Here is a 17,604-nt window from a genome sequence, read left to right as displayed (position 1 = left end):
TTCAGATTTTGGTTTTCAAATAGTTGAAACCATTGGATTTAATTTGCAAACAATGCCAAACAAGTGATAAATCGGACGCCAAGATTACTTGAGATCCCAAGGTGTCAATCAAGCTTGGGAAAATCTATGTCTTTTGGATCTGTCTCATGGGCCAGTTCCAGTTTTCCTTAAGGGCTTCAGTGGACAGGCACGCCGTGTCTTGCTGTGCTCACCTCAGTGGAAAGCTTCTGGGCAGGTTCTGGCTCTCCCCTGCTGCTCACGGACCAGGAATGGACAGAGCATGTCCCGTCGCCATCCTTCTAAATTTGGAGGAAGGATATTATGAAACATGTGTGTCTGCATAGTCAGTCAGGTCTATTGGCCTTGGATCAGTGATCAACAAACGTATGGAGCTACTTTAACTGAAGCTGTGTCTGAACCAACAATGTCCCCTCGGACATCAGAGGCGGGTAGACAGACACATCCAAGCTGCCCTGCAGGAGCCAGCTCAGGAACAGCACAGACCCAGACTGAATCCTTGTGGTTTCATATCTACGTTATATTCACCAGCATCTCCCCTAAATGTCTTGTATATCTGCAGGATTCTGTATATCCTCAAGGATTCCTTTGATTTCCCCTATCCTTCTTTGCCATCCCTTGAGGAAGCCTTTACATTAGTGACTATATTGGCCAGTAGCTCTGTGCACTACCCGCTCAAGACAGTACTGCTCTGCTCAGTACATCTGTTTTGCTTCACTTTAAATGCGGCCAATTACCTATGAGTTTGCAATTCACCAGAAAGTAATGGTAACAGTCAGCGTCCTCATCTCAGTAACACATTTTGGGGAAAATACAGCAAAGAACTGGCTATTAAATAAACATTAGTTTCAGTAAGAGGAAGAACCTGATAAGGTCACTTGTATCAAATTACATAAACGTCCTTTCTAGGATGTTTTCTCTTTCTAGCATAATTCTTCAAAACATTCAAGGCTTATTTGACAATTCCAAACCGTCTTTTTTTCTTTGTATTCAGAAGGAATTTCAGAGAAATTCAGGGGTTATACAAATATTCAGGAGCAGAAGATACTCTTTATTACCATTGTGCCAGATATTGCAGGAGGACAGAATGAGAAATTTAGGAAAGCTATTGAAATGAGAACTGCTCTAATTCAATAACAGATTCATTGGCTTTCTAATTAGGTTTGATCACTTGAGTATTTTATATTGTAGCTGCATAAGTATCTTATAAATACCTACCACATGTGACACAGGCACTTCAAAAGCATCATATAAACTGTAGAATAGATCTGCAGAAAAAGTTAAATAAAAATATATATCTTAGTTCTTCCCTGTCTTGATAAATAATTCCCAGCTCTGAGATGTCATTTTATTTAATTTTACAACATTCAAAACCACTGTAAAATAACATCTGTGATAAATATTCAAAAATAACTCAGATTATATTTTACTGTTACAGCTTACAGTAATGTCTGAGTACCATCATACAAATTGTATTATAAATAGCTTCACCAGCACCAAACCATAGAAATATTACATTTTACATAATTCACTTAAGCACATGGAATTTTGGCTACAAAGGATTTATTTCTTACTCTTCTTATAGAGCTGATTTGGTATGGTTCAACTTGGAAAATAACTCAATTACGTAGTCCCAACATAAGGCAACATGAAAAATATGTGAAAACCAATGTGGGAGCAAATGAGAATTACCAAATTGTACTGGCTATTCACAGAATTTCTAGTGCTCAGTCTATTCAGGATTTCTAGCCTTATTTCATTCTGATAACAAGCAAGGTCTGCCAACTAAGGTCTTAGACGGGGATTCAGAAACTCTGGTTTCATGTGACCTTGGACAGATTTCTGCCTCAGTTCTCCATTCACAGCATGGTAGTAATAATATTTCCTTCTATCTCCAAAGACTGAAAGCTCTCGGAAGCTCCCTGACACTATTTTTTGTAAAGTAATTGGTAGTGTGGGACTAAGACTAGAGCTGAGCTCAGTAAATGTGCAATCTTTAACACAAGACACAATGATAAAATTGTTCTGATATTTAACAGAGGTAGGTAAATGATGCCCTTTGCACTACTGGAGAAAGTACAAGGGACTTGCCCAACGACACAGTGTGCCTTGCTGACACAGCTCCTGAGCCACAGTCTTGAACTGTAATATGCTGAAGTCCTCCAGAAATACATGATCTAACAGAAATGTAGTAGAGCTGTTAACACATTCAAGTCTTTATTCAAAGCCACAGCAGTCAGGGGAAAATTTCTTCATTAACTTCAGTGGGCACTGAAGCAAATTTTCTGCTAAACCCAGAGGAAAAACTAATAAAGAAAAACTAGATTGCTTGGCACCTAAGATGAAATTCAGGTATCCTGTCTGTTCAGTTTTACTCAGCAGTTTTCAGCACAAGTTAAACATATTCTATCACAAAGCATTTGCACGAATTTCATGAAAAGGAAGCATCATCAAAATTGGTAAGTAAAAACTGCGAAATGCATCAGATACATCTTCTGCATTACAGAACTGAAAAAGCAGCTAGTAACAACGTGAAAGAGGTAAGTATGTAGCCTGAGCATCTGACAGACTGGGGCTGGCTACAGTAGCTAGTTAAAACATCTGGAAAAGCGGCTGTATCTTTCTCTTGCAGTACACTCACCATTGCACCACACTTGAGAGCTTCACCATCATAGTCACTACTGTCTGCAGAGAACTAACATCAAGTCATTCACAGTATCTATGACCTATATCTTTTCATTTTAACACAGCACCAAAGCACATTTTTAGAAAGTTAGGAACGAAAACATGATGCTATGTCTCTTCTTAGACATTACATATCGATTACATGGATTAGGCTTCTGGGCTTCTCTGGTTTCTCAAATCATCCCATTTTTCTGTGTTGTCACAAAGAAATAGTGTGATTGTGGTACAGGAGAAAGGATGGACTCTTTGGGGAGACATGAGGGAAAGAAAGATCCTATACCGAAAGTGTACACCACGGTAAAGATTAATATTCACCTCACTTAGATGCCCTAGTGTTGGGAATTATCACTGAAGTTCTCCAAATACTCTGAAGTTCTTCCTATTCTAGATCTTTATTTTCTACTTCACTTTGTGCAACAAAGCCATGTTAAGTATGCAATATTAACTGAGGATATTTACGCCTCACAGTCTTTCCCTGGATTCAGGTGTATAGATATCATATATCCCTATGGTGCTCCAAAGGCAGCAGGAAGATCACACTACCTACCACAAAGCAGCCATCTCGGAGCAGCGCTGCTGGTGGAGGCTGCCAGCACGACTGGAATCCTGGGCATACTTATCAGGAGTCTCAGAGGAGAAACCAAAAGCTAAGTGGACTGTGCATACTGGCCTGCAAGGTACTCCAAGGCACTTTGCTGGAACAGCAGAAAGGAGAAAAGAAAGCAAGAAAACTGCCTTGGTCTAAACAATGAATGGAGATGTCTTATGAGCTGCCAGCCGAAATTATTTTGGAAACACTAACACTACAGTGTACTTTCTTCTAAAGTCAGAAGGGATTCCTTATTGACAACACCTGAAATGTTTTACCGATTTATCAGCATCTTTGTGTTTTATAGCTAACTGTGAGGAAAAACGTTTAAGGCAGCTGAGAAAATACTCAGTCAGAGCCTTGCCACTTTTATTACCCCTACTGACCAGATGGACCAAGCAATGCACATTTTCAGGCTCGGCGGGGTTCTGTTGTTGCAATGATACCTGTTGATCACAACACCTGCTCACGTTGCCGCTTCAGACCCACAACTCTTGCTGCCAGGAGAAACACAGCCCCGGTGAGCACTTCTGTGACAAAGGAGACCCAAACGAGTGCCAGCGACCAGCCAAACCTGATGTCAATTTCTACCAGAAGATCCTTACTCCTCAGGAGGCAGAGAGCTTCTTCGAAGGCAGCAGCTGAATATGCAATATAGACACTGATCCCAGTAAGTGTAACAAGAGCTGAGAAAGAAAAACATATTCAGCTAGTTAGCATCCACTGCAGAAATTAAAAATAATTAATTGGATATCTCTTAGAGCTTCTTTGCCACTCCTTCCTATCTACCCAGGCCAGATTACTGGTTAGCCTCTCTTCACCTTTGAAATCTAGTTGAGGCTGGTTTTGGGGAAGGCTGAGAGGGAAGTAAAGGGAGGGTTATTTCTGTCCACTGAGTTTAACATGTTCTCACTATTAAATACTGAATTAAAACATATAGCAGCAAGCCTCCTACAATAAAAATCTAGTCATGTCTTTTACAGATATCTAATGCATGCACGTCTGTTTTTAATACTGTATTATAATGCATCCTAATTTCTCACTGCTGTGCGCTACATACAGTTGTCTACCTCTATGCAAGAAAGCCTGCGGAGACAGAGAATTCTTGCATTTCAGGTCAGTGACCTGAATTTAGGCTGTTTTCTAATTTTGAGTATTGTAAGCTTTGAGTGTTCAATGTATATGGGTTAGTCTTTACTGTCACCTCCCATCAAGTGTGGTGGAGCCATGACTATTCATGACTTCCAAATAATTAAGCCAAAGACATCCTTGGAGCAGACTAAAAATAAATTAATAAAGGCACTCAAACATGAAGCCAGATGTTTTCAGAATGAAAGGACTGTACAGAAGCTAGCAAACTTAGAGAATGACACATCTAGCACAAGTACATGCTACATCCTGGGCCTGGCATCTATGTCACTCAAAGGATGTATGCTAAACTAAAGCCATAACTTTACTGGATCAGTGGCAGGAAAGATGTGACAGAAAGGCCCAGCAGTCCAGGGAAAGTAGATACTGCAACACTTGTAGGACAAGTCTTATCTGATTCTGAGGGAGAAAAATTTTGGTCTGGCTTTCTGTTAAATCACAGTGTAAGTCTAGATGAGGCTTCATTTTTGCTAGAAAGACAAGTTTGAGTAGAGGCACACCAAGACAGAAGAGTATTGGGTTATCCAACAGTCAAAATTTTAACGATGCTATGATGCCTGTACCTTATTCTAGTCCCCTGCAAGGGTGGGGAAAATATTTACTTTGTACCTTTTGCCAGCAGAAATGGAAATGACTGTTTTGATGACATTTTCAACAAGGTATGCCAAGTTCTATTATTCCCCTTAAATGTGGCTGCATTTCAAAAGAATGGGGAAGCATATAGGATGTCCTGGGATGTGGAACACATCAGCTCTGGTATTTTCAAAAAAACCCAGGCTTCTGGAATTCCATCATAAAGTATTTCTTTCTGTTGAGATAGAACTATCTAATCAATACTAAACTTCACAAACTGTAATATTCTATAAAACTGTGCATGGCCGTTACATAGCTGAAACAGCTGAACAATATTGCCTGAGCAGGAGGAGGGTCTGGTCTCACACCAGAGGCCACCCTGCAGTCTGTTCATGCTGTCCTGGGAAACAGCACTAGTTGCATCTTCAGAACATATTCAAGCACCCCTCTCCTAATATTGTCTTTGTGTTTCCTTTCCCTCTTTGCAACTCCAAGTGTCTTAGAAGGACACAGTTCTCCACTCCTCAGCAGGATAATCATGCTTTGCACTTCACAGCTTTTCATCTTTCACTTACTATTTGGAGTAGTTTTTGAATAGCCTGAGCCTTTTTAGTGAATACAGCTTTCTGATGTTCTAAGGAAATAGAACTTTTTTTTTTTCAGAAGAAAAGCATAATGGGGGATGGTTGGTCTTTGTAAGAGCATTTCAGACTAAAAAGGTCAGACAAGACTTTGAGACAGCAGCATTTGCTTCCAGCAATCTCTTAGCATTCTCTTCTTAGAAACAGGACTGTATGATCAGGTGATGAGGGCCAAAACTGAGCATCCCCTTTTCTCTTGGGGAAAATTTATTTCAAGTTACGTTGTGAAACAGTACTGAAAATCTATTTGGAGAAGAAAATTAAAATGGATTTAAACCCAGCTTTCCTACTTTGACAGAATGTTTTTCTTTTTAATTCATAAATTACTTTCTAAAACACAGAGATATTGGTTACAGCAAAAACAATAGAAAACAAAATGTAAAAGAATTTTACTAGCTTCAAATTCAAATGTTACACTCCAACTAAAATAACTCTTTGGGGTTACCTTTTGTGACCCACAGTTTGGGGACACCACTCCAGTTCAAAACTAACAGTGAAGCTAACCCAGGAACGCTTAGCAAAACCCTTTTCAGGAACTCAACGCAAATGCCTTTGAAAAAATGACAGTTTTATTAATAGTTTTAAGATCTGTGCAAGGCTATTGAACCCTATGCTTTACTAATTCCAGAGTCACTTCTCCATTACTTCATTACCCAGCCTGTAAAGAATTTGGGCACTGTGCTGAGAAGGTATTAAATCTTTTGTGTTAATGGCAGGGCAAATACATTGTGTTCAAAGTGTGACTCACTCCACAAGGATGTATGGTTGTGTGTGATTATCTGTCTTTCCTGACTCTAAGTGGCAATTTTCTATTCCAGAATCCCGTCAGGAGCTGAGCAGACACCAAGTGAATGAACACCAGCATTATTCTGAAAGCAAACTCTTGCTTAGCTTTTTTCCCCTGGAAGACAGTGTGATGTTTCCCAGATATAATCTCTTATTATTTAAAACAGTTAAGATGGGAGTTTGATATAGTACCTCCAAAAAGAAAAAGCAGTCCCGTCATTAGAAGCAGTAGGTAGGCCCTGGCAAGAATACTGATGAATCCAGTCATTCCTCCAAAAATCATCAATATCAGGCTGAGAGGCATCAGGATGACAAATGTTCCATGCATGTCTGAAGAAAAATTAAGAATGTTAATATTTTAAAATTTCGTTATGGTGTCATTGGATGTACTAATAGTGTGCAGAGCCCCTGATCAGGATCAAAGCCTTATTCTGTGTTGCACAAACAAGGAGTTGGATTTTCAGGCAGGACAAATATATGGTACGGAGAAAAAGGTAACGTACAGAGAAAGCCCTTCACAGGATCACAGCCTGTGTTTCAAACAGAGACCACAAATATGAAGGATATGTCTACCTGGATATACTTAAGCAATTAAACTGCTCTCAGATATTAAGCCTAGCTGGATAACAGGTGATGCACTGCAAATCAGGCAGTCACTGACAACCTCAATAAAAAGTAGACCTAGTTATCTGAATCGTACAGATCACAGAGAGAGGCATTGTTCTATTTGGGTGGTGAGATCTAGCAGATGCTTTGGTTAAATGTTTTCTTTTCTGTCACATGTCCTCTGCTGAACTGATCTAGTAAATTGTTGACCTTTTCCTTTGTTGCAGCCGACCATCAGCTAGAGGTAAATTTTCCCATCCAGCTCTGATTCTCTGTCTGTCATTGTTTTCTACAGCAGCTTCACTAAGTACATTAACCTATCCTGGTTGCTTCCTTCCATGCTAAATGTTTTACATTAGTCTTTCTTGATCCCTATAACATTTTAATGGCTGGGTAAACAGAGGGTTGCTATGTATTTTTTCATACCACACTGTTTTTTCCATCATAAACCATCTTTGTGTCATTGTTCCCTCTCACGCAATCTACCCACAACCTTCAACCCAAACTTTACTAGAATAACCAAAAAAAAAGTAATTCCAGCTTCCAGTATCAATTTATTTCATACCCGAGTGAAGTGCAGAGTTACTGGGAAAGGAAAACTTAATATCCATTTTCTGAAGGGCTCTAGGCTTCAGTGTCATTTAATTTCACTGAGGAACAACAATGCACCATTAGTTGGTGCCCAAGAAAAAGGGGTCAGTTAAAAGATCAGTTTGCGTGTGATCAGATGATCAATTTTTTTAAGCCACTGTAACTGCCCACTGAATTGGAGGTATTCCACCTGCTACTGGCTGGGGATCCAGCTTGTCCTCTTCAATATCATTATAAAGATAAGACACAATCATGTACATATCTCTGTTCAGCTCTAGAACCTTGGAAGGTTAGGAAGAGTCTGCATGGGATGCAGGCAGACACTGTTAATTTCTTGAGTGGAATGTGGTTTCAAGACATAACTATTTGTTTTGTGTAGTACAGAACATGCTCACAAGGAAAAATACGGCAAATGACAAAGTTTTGGGAGGTGGCTCAATTGTTCTTCCATTTCTGTTTATTTACACTGGTATTATATTCTCATATTTAGTCCCACACATGCCTGCATCAGGATCAGCTGATGCTCAGAAAGCAGGAATTCAGCATTCTGCATTGAAGGGAGCACTTTCTCTCCTTGCTTCTAAACCTGAGGATACTCCCTAGGCTTTCCTTCAGCAAAGCTAGCCATGGCTGCCATTGCTGGCTAAGAAACCCAGACATATAGCAACTCTCAGATGCTAACAGTCAAATCAGTCTTCAGCTTACTGCATATAAACCAGCATGTCAAAACTGTTTGCAAATCTTAGTTGAATACCAAGAGGAGAAATAGCCTTGGAACTTAGGTCAGGAGTTTTATATAGTTAGAAGTGGTTGTCAGGGATGTGATGCAACATGATGTGACAGAATAGATATTTGGCACACAATTTAGTTCTTATATTCTACAGAGGCAGCAGGAACAGGCTAGTCTTCTGCCCCATTTGTGCTTCCTGAGGGTATTAGGCCTGATTTTTATTCTCCACCATTTTGATATCCATGTGTCCTCTTAGATCTGGTCTTGCATGTAAGAGGTGAAAAGGCCTTGGAGGGGGGATAAAATCTGATGCCATTAACATTTTAAAAGTAAGAATGTAAGAATGGTGCAACTCTGTCCTCAGACCTGGCTTTCCTGGGAGGGAAGAATCATAAACAAGTTCACTACTGGGCCTGTGCTTTGTGATTTTCCAGGTGTCATTCACCAGTCAAAGCTGCTGCTAACAAACTATACGTCAGGACAGTACCACTAACAGCTGCTATTTCTTTGACTTTCCTTTTCATGGTGGATTTCAGCTATTGCAGCTAGGAGTGTAACCTTACCCAGGACAAGTGCAGGTGAAGAAGATAAGGCTCTGAATGTAACCTTTTGAAGCACAGGGAAAACAAATCCATACCAGAGTATTCTCCTGGGGAGTGCCATAGATTATATTAATGAACTGTGACAGTTGCATGCAATATCAGAATAACTCTGATTTTCATGCCACCTTCAGTGAAAATACAGGTTTTAGGGATATCCCAGCCGAAACCCACAAATTCCACTGTGACAGCCTTACTTTTCCTACACACAGCTGGGATCACATTTCTCATGAATCACCTGCAGCTTTTCAAAAATCAAATATTTAATGGACTGTATTTGGTTAAACGTTACTTTTATCACCTCCAGTGTTCTAGTTCAATACCTAATACCCATTTGTCCTTCTTCTATGAAATCTGCAACTGCCTGGGAAACTTATTCTAAAATGCTGCCATGGAAACCACTCAGGAATCTGAATTCGTGCCGTCTGGCCTATGGTATTATGCCATTATAGTCCTTGATTAGAGGGACAGAATTAGTTTATAGAAGGGCACGACTTAAAATATCTTACTGTGTTTTTGTCTTCAGTAATCATCTGTGAAAGAACGTAAAACATTATTATTACAGTCACTGTAGTGTTTTTTAGGTTGTGTTGAAATACATATCTATAAATTATGTATTATAACTGTCTTCATTTTGATGAAATTAATCTAGTATTGAAAAAAACCCAACAACCTAAGCATTTTGTTCAAGAGGTATGTGCACCTTCCTGTAAAACAGAATTCAGTTTCCCACACCTACTTCTCAACAGCCAAGTTCCCTGTCAAGTCCAATATGAAAGACCCAACAGTTTAATCTTGAAAATACTGAAACAAGCTGATGAACATTTAAAAAAAAACCATTTTTTTTTGTAGAAAAACATACTTTAATTACTTGATCTGAGTTAATGAAGTTTTACACCAGCTAGACAACGTTGTTTTACTAGAGGACTGACCAAATATTTGTAAGAATGACATCTGCACTGTGTGTCCAGATCTGTGAATCTGGCAGACATTTCTACGCTACCACCCAACACAGTTGTTGATGAGTTGTTTGTAACACAAATCCGTGAAATGAACTAGAAAAACTGAATGGTTTCAAAAGTAACCAACTGCAGGTCTAACAGTCTTGTTAGACATTTCCTGTTAACATGCTGGAGCTTAATTATTTCAAACTAACTTTGGATTCATTTGCACAGCTTATTATAGCAAATAGTCTCTAGAAATCTGTAATAGTCACCTCATCAGAAATACTCCAAATGGCAGCAGCTCAGAAGAGCTTAATTAAGGATCTGTTTATCTTCCCCAGCAGTAACTAAATAGCCAGTTAGAAAGACAAAAGCCTCTAGCTGAAACAGAATGCTGGCAGTCACTAAAACCAGTGGGGCCGCTCTGGAAGGCTACTTGGCAAAGCCAAGAACAAACTGCACTCAGAAAGACTGACCCTCTTGCAAGGAAGGAAGGAAACAACTTAGGGAAACAACGAGCAACAGAAAAGAACTGCTGTCCTTGGCTAAATGTGAGATTTCTGGGCTTGAACCCCAGGGACATGAAGGCCTGGATTCCCTCCTGTTCAGTAGAGAAAAGATGATGGTGGAGGAGAGCTCACAGGATTAGGGTACCCCAGGATAAACAGTTGAGCTCTGGACTTTGTGTTACATGTTTTGGCTTTGTGCTCTTCTCATGCAACAAGTCTCTGAGCTAAACTGGAAGACAAATTGCAGGTAGTAGAAATAAAATGATGCTAGACTTGGTACAGGTAGGCACTGACTAAAACCTTCAATACTAGGAATGGATGGAATGAGAAACGTAAGCAATGCACTGTGGTTCACGTTCTATTGCTACAATACCAATGAATTTGAAAATGAGAACATTCATCAGAAGTTGTCACTCATTAGGTCTCAGCTGCAATGATGCTAAAGTTATCTCGAATTTCTGTATACATTTATTGTAATATCTACTGTAAGTACTGAAGTAAATGTCCACTGGAACCTCTGCACTGCACTGTTGCTCAGAAACACAGCAGGTCCGTTTAGGTACACACCTACTGTATCAATTAAGTTAGAATTTCTATATACATCATTTGGGTCTTATTTCACTTGGCCTCTGAACTGGCTCTTGCCAGGTATTCCTGCACCAGCTGTTTCCTTCTGTTAAAACTAAAAGGAAAAACTGTGAAGAACTGTAAAACCCTCCGGAAAAAATGTAACGGCAGCCAAAGAATAAGGCATTCTGGGATTATAACATTATAATAATGTAACTCAGTAAAAATGAAGCAGGCCCATAGAGTGGGGTGAAGTGTGAGAGCAGCTGCTTAGTGACTGTTACAGGGTCCACATGCTGTAAAGAAATACAGTCTAGTTTAACAGTACTATTAAACTAATTTTTTTTGAGGAAGAAACCAAAGCATCTGTTCCATTATAACAACTGAGAGGTATCAGTAGCTGCCCCTATTGCAAAGATTGTTTCCCTGCAGGAAGCACTAACTTGCTTGCAGCCTCATGGTTCCAGCCACACTGATGTCTAAAAAGAAAAGATAAAAATACTCTGGGGAGAATAATTTAAGCAGTTGTGCATGGGCAGCTGCACACTCCAGTCTTGGGTTTATAACAAGAAAGATACTTTCTTCCAGCCATATATAAGTGAAAACCACATCTTCTGGATGGCTCGGGAATAGAGGAGAGCACTAAAAAGTGACTTGTAACAGGAAATCAATGACTGGCCATGCTGTTCATGTTACTAACAAAAAATCAGAATTGTCAGAGGCTTAATCATACCTTGTAGGTATCTTATGCAGCTGGTTTGTGTCAGGGGCAAACCAGGCAGCCATTAAGAAATAACAGTAGTTCCTCTCACATTGTTTTTCATAACACTAACCCCAGCTCTGCAGTGTAGATGGGATCCTGCACCAGTCTGGGGTGCAAAACTAAGATTCCAAAAGGAAAAAAAAAAAAGAAAAAAAAAAAAAAGCTTTGTGGCAATTTGGTTTTAAACTATAAGAGGAGGGGGAGAAGTCAGACCAAAAAAATCTCCACATTTTAACAAATTTCACCATGCTTTGAAAAACCTTAGCCACAGCTTTCTAGGATCAGCAAATCATATAGCATTTAGTTCAGAAGAATGCAGATGGAAGTAATTTTTGTGTTACCAAGCAGGGGTCACCATCCAGCTGTAACTTAAGACACATAGGAACAGGTTACTTGAGTTTCCAAAAAGAAAAGCTGGTAGAAGAGTTTTGACAGGATACATTAGTATCCAGCAAACACATTACTTCCTTCTTTTGACAGCTCATCTGTCCTGCAAGAAGTACTTAAACCAAGTCCAGAGTACAAACTGATTTTGATAAGAAATATTTACGAAATTGTTCATTTTGAAACAATTACACTGGTGCTGTCTTTAGCTAAATCTATACTGGTATTTACTAATTATTAACAATACAGACTTTGGTAAATGAAAAATATTTATATTACAAGAATGCCCAAGAGTAACCTTTCCCCAGTGTAACTTGTTGGGTTTTGGAGGGTTTTTTGGAAAGAAACTATTTTACAAAGCTGCAACTCTTTGGGAAAAATTTTCAGTCAACTAAACACAGACATTCCTTCTATGCGCTGACTTCCCTCTGTCTGTATGTGACCCTCAATATTTAGATGTGATTTTGAATGTTATGTTTCTTCTACTGCAAAATGGCAAGAACTCCTGATGCAGCTTCCGTTGAAGTCAGAGTGACATCCTTCTTTTACCATTTTAGTGAGAGATGGATTCAGCTCATCATGAAAAAAAAGTTGTTCTTTCTGCTTGTCTCCCGTAGCTGGCACAGGAGAATGCATGGCAAGACAAGATTTCTGGGGTGTCTTTGCTGACAGATTTCAGCTTTAAAGGTGACTTTCAGAGGACTAGCTTTAATGCTAGTGACCAAGAGACCCTAATAACTGTCTAAATTGTGAAAAGTGACTCTTTCTTTTTAATCCTGTATGGGACAGAGGAAAATGTACATCTCTAGTAAAAAGCTTTTTTTTAAATGCAGAAATTTCAGAAAAGCTAGTGGTAGGTAGTCTAGTGGTATATTTCTTTAGGCAGTGGCTGACATTTTAAACAAACATATAACCATGCCATAATGTGATATGTGGTAGGAAAATATTTCATACATTGTGGGTTTGAGGGAGAGAGAGGGAATATGCCATATGTTCAGCTGGAGGGAGTGGTAAGAAAAGAAATGGAAGCTTAATGTACAGGAGAAGGCATGCTTGTGTCTAATCCATTAGAGAAACTGCTCTAGAGTACTCCCGTGATGTGAAATACATCATACTGATCTCAGGCTTAACAAGACCTAGGTTGATTGCCTGAGTAATATTGCTGGTAGCACAGAACTTTAATTTGTACGCCCAATTCTTTCAATTTGCCAGGAGCTTTATTTGAAGTACGCAATAAGCCTAAAAGGAACCTGCTGGGGATGAATAGGAGAGAGATTGGAAATGCGGAGGGAGGGAATGTGAAGCCTTTTCATTCTCTACTGAAGGCTTCTGTTTCCACTAAGACCCAGCTCTTTGCACTCAGGTATAGACTTTCTCACATCTTCTGGGCACTTGTGTCTAGTTAAGACATGCCAGGAAGAGTATGGGAACTCTGAAGAATGGGGGACGGGATTCCCAATCTGTTACTTAAGTGCCTAGATTAGGACGCAGCCCTTCTAAATCTTTTTAGGAAAAATTGGCAAGAAATATGTTTGATGTTGCCAGAGCTCCTGAAATTCAGTCTGCCAATCAGACAGTGAGAAATACGGGTGTACAGCTAGACAGAATGAGATTAATTCCATGTGAATGTGCCTCACACAGACACCTGCACAGGCACACACAGAGAAAAAAATTATTTTTTGAAGTAACTGATTAAAGCTGTGCAATTAGCCTGTTTGCCCCATATAGCAACACATGAAGAAATTAGTGTAACCACACTGCAATCCACAATCCCAGAATTGTCCTCTAAAATTCTAGTTAAAATGTGTTGTAGATGAAGATGAAGGTTTGCCCTGATCTGTCTAAATATGATTCAGTGACAACAGTCAGAAAATATTTAAGACAGAAGTGCAAGGCTGAAGTAGAAGGTAATATGCCAGTATTTAACAAACCTAGATGTCACTTAGAAATATCTGTATTTCCTAGAAGTAAGAAGTACCGACATGGCAGTTCCTATGTTCAGCTTCTGTTGCTGTAGTTCTGTAGCCTCACCACACTGAAACTGCATTGAAGCTGGACATCTAAAATATCAAAAAAGTTCACTCTGTAAGGCATTCTAATCAAACCTAGTAGGTTCTTTCAACGAAAGTATCTTTGATTTCTTACCTCATCATTTTTAGGCAGACTATGCTGGCTTATAATAAAATCTGCAAGTGTCTTGCAGACCTGAAGGAACCTAAAAATAGTATTTGATATGAGTGAGAGAGAAAAAATTTCTCTGAGGCTCTGAAGAGTCTGTAAACATAGTTATGAATCCAATTTTTACTCATATTTTACTCATATGAACTGTTTTCTAACCCTTCATGTCTACCAAAGAGCTGTCCTTTGTTTCCAAGCCAACATCATTTCTATAACCAAGAGCTCTGTATAATCTCTGCTTTTGTTTTTGCAGAATTCAGCTTTATTGAAGAGCTGTAATCTAAAATCTCCTCACCTGAGAAAAATTACAGATGTATCTTTTGCAAATATGAACACAACTTTTGAAATGCTAATAATTTTATTCTGAAATTTTAGACTATCCCCAACATAAATGGTTGAGGTGTCCACACTTAAGATGTGATCAGTCTGGTTAGGTTCAATTAACTTTGAACCCTCAAAGGCTAAGTGATCCAGCAGACAATCATTTTCACTGATCCTCACAGTTTTCAGCAGCATCAAGCAGCTAAGGTCCTTTGTCTTAAGCAAGGAAGATTAATGAAATAGCACCTTTCAATCTGAAAGCACAGAGAGACAATCTGTGCTGTTAGTCTTGAACCTGCCAACATGTTTATACAGCTGTTTCAGTAGCCCACTGGGATCTTATTCCTACCTTAACTTTCCAGTTACTGTTGCGACACAGCTACATTACCACTAGCACCTCATAGGCTTACTTCACCTTATTTGCTGCACTTTCAGCTGTATCATGAGATGCTGCTCCAAGAGACTAAAGACACTCCAAGCCTCTCTGAAGGATTGCTCAGGGAAATGGCCGGTTTTGAGGGAAAAAGTACCATTTTAAGGCACAGGACAAATGCCTATATTCTGCTTGCAAGGGTAAAGCAGCCAGAGTCAAGAGGGGTAGGCAGATAAAAAAATTTTAAAAAGCAAGCTCATATACAAGCATGTATGAATGGAGCATTGTGCAGAATATGATGCAAAGAAGATAAATCATCTTCTAGGAGAAGCCTAAAAGTATTTGAAAATGTTTGGTTTGGACCTTCTGAAAACATTCTGACATTGACAAATGAATCTAAAGAAAAAGAAGTAAATATCAACCAACACAGTTAGAAACTTAATCTTTTTGAACATGATGTTCTTCAAAGACTTTGAACACTGGTTTTAGTCATTATTTTCTTAAATTCCCACATACTTAAGGTTTTTTTCAGTGCAAGGAATCCCACTGAAAGGGTAGACAAGTAGGTGTCTTAGTTTAAGATTAGTTTAAATGTGTGCCTAGCATTTTCAGTGATCAAACTCTTTCGAGGGGATTTTGAACATTTTTGCCTTTTATTTTTAACAACTGTGTAACTTCCTGAGCCATTCCAGGCAGAAACATCTTGCTCCTGTGGAAGAAATTAGCGGAACTTGACATCAAATAGATGGTTATTTCAACAGTAATCCCAATTAAAGACCACATGCAGTGACAAATATTGCACAGAAGCAGAGTCAAAACACTCAGAGCTCCCCTTCTGAATCAGAAATGGGACCTTGGAAGTGGCCAAGGAGGGAGGGAAGGGTGGATGGAAGTACAGAAATAATAGAAAAGTTACTCACACAAAAGCTGTCTGTGTGAATCGGTGATGTTTGCATTCTCATGCCAGAAGGGGTTTATCAAAGGGTAACATTCGCTCCTCACTAACAGAGAAGGGAAAAAACAAATAGAAAAAAATACACTATAGTATCTTATTACAATATATGCTCTTTTTTGTGTGCGTGTACATATAATTCATATAATGTTATCTGCTTTTAAAACAGTCATTCCTAGGTAGGGAAGGAAAGGAGGGGATTTTCAGTACCCAGCGTTGGCCAAGTTCTGCTCCCATGGTTCTGTCCACTGAAGTCAAGAGGGAAACAGCTGCTTATTTCAGCGGGGCTCAGGGTACAGCAAAGGGGAGAATTCCTCTAACCTGCTCCTTTCTCCCCTGCAAACAACATCCTTTCTTGCCTGTGATGAACAATACTGACTCCTTATTTTTAATGGTGGAATCAAAACCAAAAGTAATATGTCTGGCACACAAATTAAACTAAATGGGGAAAATCCTATTATATCCACAGAGGATTTATGGATCTTTCATTAAAATCCAGAACTGTGAAATACCAAGCAAGACCAAATGCAATACAACTACTGGGTGAACTTGGTGAGTCTTTAGTCACTTACCTGTAGTTAGTATGGGATTGAGTTAATTTTATTTGTATTATTTATAGAAGATATACATTTCAAATAATAATAATATTTCTATTGATATCATTTGTAGTAATATTACGTACATATATAAACTATATATAGTTTAATGTTATTTATAGTTACATTCTTTATATTATTATCTATCATTTGGACGGCTTTAGCCCAGAACTTTCGCCCCTTAATTCCTCCTGAGTCAAATGAAAAGACATCTCTTTCCTTCTAAATAGTTAACGTTTATTAAATTATTTTGCGTTAAAAGTTAATGCAAAAATTGGGTTACAGCAGCGGAAGATTCGCTGTCCGTCCCCTCTGGCAAGCCCCGCCAATGGCCGGCCCGCACCGGCAGGGCCGCGGGCGGCTCTTCCCAAGGCGCAGAGCCAGGACAAGGCGCCGCCGCGCCCGCCGGCCCCGGGCCCCCGCTCCCGCCCCGCAGCGGCCGCCCCCCGCCGGCGCTGCCCCCGCCGCCCCCGCCCGGTCCCGGCCCGGAGCCGCCGCCCCCCGCCGCGGGCGGTCACGCGTGGGGCGGGCAGGGGCAGCGCTGCCCGGCGGGACACTCACCGCGGCAGGTCCGCCACAGCCCCGAGTGCGAGCTGAGCGCGTCCGTGCCGTTGCGGGACGTCTCCAGCTTGGAGGCATCGATGATGTACCAGAAGTCTGTGGCGATGGCCACCACGAGGAAGACGAAGCTCGAAACTCCCACCAGGGCCACGACGAGGGAGAGGGCGCCCAGGTTAACCCTCATCCCGCCGCCCCGCCTCACGCAGACCCAGCGGTCGCGCCCGCGGCGTCTCCACAGCGGCCGCGCGACGCTGCCGCCGCGCCTCGCCTCGCCGGGCCGGGCCGGGCCAGCGGCGCCCGCCGCAGGTTGCCCGCCTCGAGCCCCGCCCCGCCCGGCGGGCAGCGCTGTCTGCCTCCCTCCGCTCCTCGCCTGCCGCCGGGCGGGGCGGGGGTCCCGCCGCCACACCCTGGCCCCGCGGTGCCGCCGGTTCGCTTTCCCGCCCGGTTCGCTTTCCCGCCCGGTTCGCTTTCCCGCCCGGCCTCGCTGCC

General features: G+C 40.7%; 1 protein-coding gene across 2 annotated transcripts; it reads right to left on the bottom strand.

Moving 5' to 3' along the window:
• Positions 1–268: 268 nt before the first annotated feature.
• Positions 269–17,299, bottom strand: LOC141930324 (transmembrane protein 114-like). 2 transcript variants are annotated; one of them, XM_074841009.1, is made up of 7 exons: positions 17,116–17,299; positions 15,927–16,007; positions 6,634–6,771; positions 3,898–3,978; positions 3,739–3,822; positions 1,237–1,286; positions 269–299 (listed from the first exon to the last, which is right to left on the bottom strand). In XM_074841009.1, the coding sequence occupies exons 1-5, from the start codon at positions 17,297–17,299 to the stop codon at positions 3,746–3,748; spliced, it is 561 nt and encodes a 186-aa protein (XP_074697110.1). In that variant the 3' UTR covers positions 269–299; positions 1,237–1,286; positions 3,739–3,745. The 2 variants fall into 2 exon arrangements, with proteins under 2 accessions (XP_074697110.1, XP_074697109.1); XM_074841008.1 differs by lacking the exons at positions 269–299; positions 1,237–1,286 and having other exon boundaries at positions 3,482–3,978.
• Between the last annotated feature and the right edge of the window lie 305 nt (positions 17,300–17,604).

This window comes from Strix aluco, chromosome 15, assembly GCF_031877795.1.
Source record: "Strix aluco isolate bStrAlu1 chromosome 15, bStrAlu1.hap1, whole genome shotgun sequence".
Taxonomy (NCBI): Eukaryota; Metazoa; Chordata; class Aves; order Strigiformes; family Strigidae; genus Strix; species Strix aluco.
Note: the sequence above shows the minus strand (reverse complement) of the source record. Positions and strands in the feature narration are given on the sequence as shown.